The 8748-nt window shown below is 33.4% G+C and overlaps 2 protein-coding genes across 2 annotated transcripts; one reads left to right on the top strand and one right to left on the bottom strand.

The window, feature by feature from the left end:
• Window positions 1–1154: 1154 nt before the first annotated feature.
• On the top strand, window positions 1155–4085 carry LOC107924564 (THO complex subunit 7A). Its single transcript, XM_016855076.2, has 3 exons — window positions 1155–1466; window positions 1970–2590; window positions 3668–4085. The coding sequence occupies exons 2-3, from the start codon at window positions 1997–1999 to the stop codon at window positions 3797–3799; spliced, it is 726 nt and encodes a 241-aa protein (XP_016710565.1). The 5' UTR covers window positions 1155–1466; window positions 1970–1996; the 3' UTR covers window positions 3800–4085.
• A 2357-nt stretch (window positions 4086–6442) lies between these two features.
• On the bottom strand, window positions 6443–7944 carry LOC107938751 (transcription factor MYB53). Its single transcript, XM_016871988.2, has 4 exons — window positions 7853–7944; window positions 7494–7772; window positions 6728–7418; window positions 6443–6639 (listed from the first exon to the last, which is right to left on the bottom strand). The coding sequence occupies exons 2-4, from the start codon at window positions 7763–7765 to the stop codon at window positions 6589–6591; spliced, it is 1014 nt and encodes a 337-aa protein (XP_016727477.2). The 5' UTR covers window positions 7766–7772; window positions 7853–7944; the 3' UTR covers window positions 6443–6588.
• Window positions 7945–8748: the final 804 nt, after the last annotated feature.

The following is an 8748-nucleotide window of genomic DNA, read 5'->3' on the forward strand; positions in this document are numbered from 1 at the left end:
TCCAAGGCTGAATCGTAAGGTAGTTCCCATAAACCATCCAAGGTCCCTCTGTTAAAGCCTTTGTGTGGTCTTGGCTTATAGAAAATTTAACAATATAATAGTCATTGTCTATATCAATTACTTGGAACGACCCAACCAGTTTCCAAGTACCTGTATTCTGTTGAAGAGGGCTTTATAACCAATCAAACGTCCCAAGAGCTTCACCACCACTTTCTGTTCCATACTTTTATCCAATATTTCTTGCACCCTATCAAAGAAGAAAACCTCTGGATACGGTCCTTCCAATGAAACTCTTACATCACCTACCAATATGTCCAAGTCTTTATTCTTTAATATTGCATCTGTATCTCCACCCTTGTTACCTACATTCACCATAAGAATCTCCTTGAATGATTCTTTACCCTGGTCGGAATCCTCCATAGTCAGGTCCCCTGGAGAATTCGCATCTAGATCCTTGTTCCAAACTTTCTTGGTTGCTCTTTCGATCCCTGAGGGGATTGGAGAGCCAAGACGCTCGAGAGCCAACGAAGTGTTAACCATCGGAGAGAGTGTTTTTATATAATTATATTACGTCATGCAACCATATATATGTATATATATACGAATGCTCCAATTATACTTATGAAATACAAAAGTTGATTCTTAAATCATACTTACTTGAGATAAGTTGTGTGTATACACCATACATTTTTTATGTGGCACCCTACTTATACAAAATTTCTGGTGTGGTATTATTTTGTACTATATGCCATGCCAACAAAACAATTAAAACAATTAATAATTAATAATTTTTTTTATTTTACATCTTCAATTAATTTTAGTTTATTTTTTTTATTTTTAAAATATAACATAACGAGTTTATTTCATTTTGAGTTTTTAAAACTCTTGTTTTCTTTTTTAATATTCATTCGTTTCTTGAATATGATTTTTCTCTAATATTAATGATATTTTTGTGGAATTGAAGGCTTTGTGAAGACCAGACCGTGATTTAAACATGAGGTTCCTCTTAAATTATTCTTGTCATTAACAGAAAATGTAATTTTAGTCCTTATGAAAGTAAAATTTGAATATATTGTTTGGCGAAATTGAAGGAACTTAGAATATAGCTATGTTTGTTCACTCATAAAAAAACTAACACAATTTGTATTTTGAGTAATTTGTATAGTATTTGGTAAGTTCAGATACCAAAATGGAAAAAAAAAACTTAAGTACCAAATTAAAAAAAATTGTCAAGCTTAGATACCTAATATTATATTTAGCCAAAAAAAAAAACACCAAGAAAACACAACCGAGCCCCGGAGCCCGGATCAAAAGCCGCGTACTTGTCTTAGGGCATATATTCTCTTTCAGTCGAAATTTGAAAGGCAAACCAAAGAAGAATTTTTGTATAAACAAGTTTCTACCGATTTACTCAGCGACAAAATCGTCCTGGTTTTGCTTTTTCTCCCTCAAATCTCTTTGAATTGGTAACCTTTTAGCACTTTCTTTTGCTATAATGATTTATGCTTTCGGATAAATTCCTGCTCATAATTTTACTTTCTGTTCTTTTTTCCCTGAAGAAATTGTTCCAATTTGCTGTAATCAATCATTTTTGTATGATATATAGTTTATATTTTCATTTCATTTCATTTATATATCTTGTTTAGAAATGTAGCAAGAGATTAAACCTTGCTAAGGAAAAAAAAGAAAGTAAAATTAGGTAAAGAGACGTATAATCTTCCATTTTCGTGTTGGAGAATTTCCTATTGAACTATTGGTTTTGTGTTTCTGCCTTGGAGTGGATCCTTTTGATAGTTGGTTGTTTCATGTTCCGTTCGTTTTCTTTTAATGTTGAGAGTTTAGAGTGATATATGTTTCATTATTGAAGGTAGTGTCATACTTTCTTTGGTAAAATGATGTTTCTTTTCTATCTATTGCGGATATATATGGCATTTTATTTAAAGTAGTTCATGAACTGCTGATATTGCAGGGTTGGGTGAATAAATAGGACATTTAGATGTTGGGGAAAGGAAGGAAAGTGTCTGGCAGAGGAGAGACGGTCACGGCAAATTATGCTTTTGGCCCAGCTGAAGATGATGCTATTATAAAACACAGGCTTCTGACCCGTACAACTACTACGAGAGGCGAACCACCATTGAAGAAACTTCAAAGGAAGTTTACCTCATTTGTGTTAGAGGTTGAAAAAGATGAAGAAAACTATAATGATTGCGCAAAACTTTCCAAGGCTTTCTTACAAGAGTTGTCTACTTTTGAGATTCCTTTACTAAAGAGTAAAGCTGTTATTGATGCAAATCTTAGAGAGAAGGAGAACTTCAATGAGTTAAAAGATGAGATAAATAGGCAGATATCGCTTGTGCAGACTGACATAGAAGAGCTAAAGAAACAACTAGAGGAAAGTAAGATTGAAAGGCAACACAAGGAGGAGTGTGAGGCTATTAGGAAACTGATCTCCGCACAGCCTCCAAGATCTGAGACACAAAAAAGCATAAGAGAGATAGAGAAAGAGATTGCGGCATTGGAGGCAGAGAATACTGCTGGTTCAAGGTTGCTGGAGCTTCGGAAAAAACAGTTTGCGTTGCTGCTGCATGTGGTATGTTTAATTCCGCAACTTACATGCAGTTTTCACTGTTTCTGTTCGAAACATGATCGAATTGAAACGGCTTTTGTGATGCTTGAAATTTCTTGTTTGCTAATATTTCTTGATTTGAGAATATGATCTCCTGAAATCCTGTCCATGAACACACATTCTTTCTTTCCAGGATATTGTCTCTGTATTTAATCTCTTTTTGAGTCTTATGTATTTCCTAAAACTGTCCTTGCTGCTGGTTTTGTTCTTAGAATTTGATACATGTTTACCTCATTGCCCGGGGTTATCTAGATTCTGAGTTTGTCTGTTTTCTTCTCACAAGATGGAGATGAGACAGCATGTGCTGTCATAAATCTTGGAAAATGGGGACAATTCCATTAAAAGTGGATGGAACTTATTGCTGATTTCTTTCGCTTTCTTTTCTGTACAAAATTTTATTTTTTCTGTGATCTATAAAATACTTTTTTTTCCTTAATATATGCTTTCATGGGAAACTTCAGTTGTTTGAGCTGGATAAGCAGATTGCCACTAGGAAATTTCATATTACATTTGTGACGAATGTAGCTTGGTCTTTCTGTTGACAAATGTAACTTCTGCATTGAACTTCTAAGATCATCTATTGACATACTACTTTATTGTTGATCTCGCACATGTCACCTTTATTGGTTCCATATTCCTTAATGACTTGCGTGAACATATTTTGGAATAAAAGGATATGACACCATATTCCTTAATGTCTCGCACATATACTTTTTTTTTTTTTTTTGCAGAATCTGCCTTATCTCAGTATGTTTTCTTGTTTTAAGTTACAATTTAAATGGAGTGGCATCATATTGTTTTAGTTTTGTGATTGAGCTACTAGCTTGAGATGGATGTGTCACCAATCTCATCTATTGTCCCTGTATGATTTGATTCTGTTATCCTTGATGCAGTGCCTTTCCATGTCTTGCATGATAATGGATAAAATGTAAAACTTGACGGATCTTTGTTCTGCAGTACTCAAAACTGCTTAAAAGACTGGTTGAATCTGTATGATCTGTTACTAAAATTTCTTATCGTGTTACTTTACCTTTAATGCAGGTGGATGAGTTGCAAAATACCATAGAAGAGGATCAGAAGAGTTTGATCGAGGAGATGAGAATGGTGACTGAAGAGCAGAAGAGTGGGATGGAAGATGCCAGTGGGGGCTCTGAAGCCATGGCTGTTGATTAGCTGGGTGCTGCATCCAAGTTTTGCAGTTGTAAGGTTTTGTAAAATCATGATCCTTTCCATCCAAATAGTAGTTTTGAAGTTTTATGTAGTGGAACATCAGAATATTCTTAAAAGTGTTGTTTGTGGCTTTTGAGCTAACATTTGAATTACTAATGGTCCACAATCGGAGTAGGATGTGGATAGTTGGCTTGATACTGCTTTGTTACTAATTGATCAATCTTTCTTTTAGTCTCATGATACTCTTTTAAACAGAAATAATGAAACTAGTTAGTTATTTATTTTTAAATTTCGATTTCCCAGTATATAGGGACTTAAAACTCAGTGAACACTTTATTTGGTTGTGTTAGCAAGATCTTGTATTTTGATGATCTTCAAATTGTATCATGTTTGATATTGTGAATGGTCTGTTTAGGGTGATCGAAAGCTCCCTTTGCTTAACTGGCTAGTACATTGGCTTCCAGCTTTATATATAAACTTTGTCCAATATCTTATAACTTTTGCAATTGCAATTTGGAATCTTTATTTAAGCTTAAGGTAATTCCTGTGTAGCGGGCCTTGTGGGGGGAAGGTGAGTGGACTTTGCCTGCACCAATTAGATACAATTCCTTCCCAAACTGTAGAACCAAAACGTAGCACCTCCTAATACAAATTTATAGTTTTGACTTTTGATACTGTGTATATACATATTTAAAAGAAAGAATATAAATGGAAATGTTGTATCTATATTTTGTAAAAGAAAGAATATAAATGGAAATGTTGTATCTATATTTTGTATCCCTTTAAACCATTATACGCATTATACACATTCAAATATGCATTCCTTTAAACCATGGGTGTGGTGTGGTTATTCTTCATTTCTATCTCTTAATTGTGTGATTGGAGGGTCGATCCCCATTCATGGGAATGAAGTATATTTTATGGTCAATCGTTTTTCTTTCTGTAGAGCACTCGGGACGAGGGGATTAGTCATTGTTACCAACTGTAAATATCCTGGTTACAACAAAAAATATGCATTCCTTTGATGTTAAATTTAATCACATTCAACGTGTTTGAGACAGCATAGTATATATCAAAGTTTTAGGAGTAGATAATCAGAATTGAATATCTAGTGGTAGTAACTAATTCACCTATTGTGAACAAAACCATGACATGTTTACAAACAATTTTGCACATTGGTGTGGACGTAAGCAATAGTTGTACGCCAAGAATGGTGTCATATCCTTATAGAAGTATTATCCATACAAAACGAGACATTGAAGTTTGATTAATAGCCCTTTTTGTTTCCTTGTCTTTTTTTGCATTGAATCAAACAAGTTACCTCTGCCTCGCTGTAAAATCTTGAAAAATGTATAATAATTACCCATATCATGTGGCGAAAAAGGAAATTTCGTTAAACTTGATTAATTTGACATCATAAAATCTTGTGATTTAGAACTGTTGATCAACATATTTGGCAAAGGTAGGTAAGGGTTGGTTGTTTTCATTAAAGGTCAAATAGGATATACATTTACCTACTAAATATAATGAAATCCCTTCATGGACAAGGTTAGCTTGTCAATAGGGATTTCTCCCCCAAGCCTCTCTTCTTTCAATCATACTTATCCTTCTGCTTACAAAATCAAACATATTGTTGTGTTTTACTTTTTCATCTTTCCCTTCAATCTTAAGCCAAATAACAGATACAATTAATCTTAAAGTTTGAAATTACTGAAAACCTTCATTATATACACCCAACGTTTTCAACATCAGTAAAGAAGTTACATGTCAGCTTCTTGTGATCCCCTCTCATTTCACCACACTTCATTGTTCTAGAAAAAAATAGACTATTAGGTTTTGGATAGCTTGCTGTTAAAGCGAGGACGAAGTTAAAAAAATTACTTTAGGAATTATAAATTATTGAGAGGTCAAAGTATAATTTTATCGTTGTACTAATATGTAATTTCATAAAAATATAAGGAATTAAATAATAAAATCTACCACTTTTTTAGGGGTCCCTTTGTTAAAGGTTTGCATAAATTTGATTCTATTGAATTCACACAAGATAGTTGGGAGTATTCAAGGATCAAATGTTCATTTCAACGTAAATCCTTTGCTATTACACCACAGGCTTCAATAGTTAATAATGATAAAATATGAATTTTGTATTAAAAAGGAAATAGTCTTACCTAATGAGTAACAAATAGTCTTGACTTTTTATCATGAGACAGATATAACAATCTACTAGTTTAGCAACAATATGGTTTTATAATTCATTTTTGGGTGCACTTTACATGTAATATAATTAAATTTCAATTAGGTCATCGTTCACGATCTTCATTAGATTGAGACATTTGTAAGCATTGGTGTTTGGGTTTGTGAGTGTGTAATATTAATACAAGTTTGACATGAGTTTGTCCCCCTCCCCAATAAGGTCAAACCCCATTTTCTATTTGGAGAAAAAAAATTTAAGTCTTTTTCACTCATTTCGTGTCTAAGACTATCTACAACTAACTTGTTTTATATTCATGGATCCACCCTGTGGTCCTCTTGTTTCTTTCTCTAATTGACATAATTTACCAAAAAATGAAAGCGTGCATCACTTGTTCAATGGATTGCACAGAGAATAATGCTTCAATCCAAGTTTATTACTGAAATGAAATCAAGCAAATTCAAACTAACCAAGAACATGAATATTATTACATGGAACTTCGTTTGTTCTTTACACAATGGCACCTGGCCTGTATATTTTTGTTCTTTCTGTTTAAATCTAGTGAAAAACCAAGTGTTACTAAATCAAACTCCTGACGTATTCAATCCCAAAGCTCCTTTAAGAGAAGGGCCATGTCTGAGATGATGCCTGGCTGCAAATCAACAAAAATGACTCATAAATAAATGAAGAAATTGTATATACAGATGTAGTTTAAAGAAAAGATAATAATTTATTCTTACTCTTATGATATCTCTCCAGTAAGAGTCACTTTCTTCATCATCCATAAGATCTCCCCAACCTTCAAAGGTGGTTGAAGTAGATGAAGGGTTAGATATATTAATTGGGTTGATATTCTTGTTTTCGGTTTGGGGTCGACGTTCGGGTGAGGCCGGAACTAATGCCGGAAGCTGCGATTGAGTTAAAAGTGGTGGAATATTAGCAGGAGATAGGGATGAGAATTGATGGTTGTTGGAGTCTTCCATTGGCTGGTTATGATATTCAGTAACCTCCGGTTGATGTTGTTGTGGAGCTTCCGAGTTGAGAAGATTTGACTGTAATTGAGTAAGTTCTTGCGGAGCAAAACCCAATGAGAGATTACTAAACTGGTGATTTGCCCGGAAAGTTGGTCCTGCTAGAAAGTTGAGTGCTTCCATAGTTGGAGTAGTACCCAGAACTTGAATTATGTTATGCAACAATTGGAGTTTAGCAAGGTGTGCAGCATCCAAAGGAATATTAGTCATCATGAGGTTAGTAAAGTTTGCAGCAGCAAGCAACTGAGGCAGGTTGGGTAGAATGTTGAGATCAGTTCTTGGTCTGTGAGTCACTGGATCAATTCCCATTTGAAATAGCTTCTTCCTCAGATGAGTGTTCCAGAAATTCTTAATTTCATTATCTGTTCTTCCAGGGAGATGAGTTGCTATTGCAGACCACCTGCCAAGTATATAATATAATATAATACCCAATTAGGGTTTTTAAACAAGTATAAAACAGAGAGTTTATACTTACTTATTGCCAAGAGAAGCATGAAGGTTGATAATGGTGTGTTCTTCTTCCTCGGAAAACCTTCCTCGTTTAATATCAGGCCTGAGATAATTAGTCCATCTAAGCCTGCAACTCTTCCCACACCTGTTCAATCCAGCAAGCTTAGGAAGTGCTCTCCAGCTTCCATGCCCATGTCTCTGAATGTAATCTACAAGAATCCGGTCTTCCTCAGGCGTCCAAGGCCCCTTTTTCAGGCCATTTTCATCACGACTACAAGGCGGTGGTCTCCCCATCATCCCTTACCTGCAATAGCCAAACCACCATTTATATGATCACAAAACATCGAATCAAGAAATTACAAGGATTAATGGAAGGATTGAAACCTTTGATTGGATTAGGAGAAATAGTTAGCAGTTGAAATGTGAGTGAATGGAGCTTCTTTATGTAGTGTGTGGATCGGTATCTGCTAAGGAAATTGAACACAAAAGTCTATGGTATAATACAAGTATTTGGCTTTTAAGATCATATCATACGTCGTATTGATTTTGAAACTATCTCACAAAAATTACTAAGCTATCCTTGTCTACAAAGTTGATTTTTTTTTTTTAACAATTCAAAGCATTTCTCAAGTTTTGTAATGAAAATTATAAAATTATACATTTTTCTTGTTATAAAATTAATTAATACGAGCCAAGGAAAGAATTTTTTTTTGGAGTAAATCTTAAAATTATACATTAGCTTTAATTCAATATGCAATTTGATACATGAATTTTAATTGGGTCAAATGTATATATATGAAACTTTAATTTTGATTCAATAACACACATTTTAAGAAATATATATATTAATTTATTTTTATTTTGGATGAATATGATTATTTGTTTACAAAATATATAAACATAAAACGATGTTAGATCAATAATAGTGTTAAGCCGATTCAGTGTTAGCTTGATTGGTATTGGCATTATTGTTAGTGCAAGAGGATATAGGTTCGAGTGCGCTAAAGCACATTGTCCTCTTATTTAAGTGTAGAAGATTGAGTTATGAATAGTTCTAGACATTATATAAAAAAATAATTGTGTGAATAATTTGTGATAATGAAATAAAATCAAAATTTCAAAAATAAAATTATATGAAATGAAATTATTGTTACTTATAATTTAATAATTATTAAATTATTAAATTAAAATTCAGACACAATAATATTAAAAACATATATTTATATGCGAATAATACTTTTTTTAAATCGCAGGATTCTTTGTTTTGCTTACCATCAAAT

Source organism: Gossypium hirsutum, chromosome A02 (genome assembly GCF_007990345.1).
Source record: "Gossypium hirsutum isolate 1008001.06 chromosome A02, Gossypium_hirsutum_v2.1, whole genome shotgun sequence".
Classification (NCBI taxonomy): domain Eukaryota; kingdom Viridiplantae; phylum Streptophyta; class Magnoliopsida; order Malvales; family Malvaceae; genus Gossypium; species Gossypium hirsutum.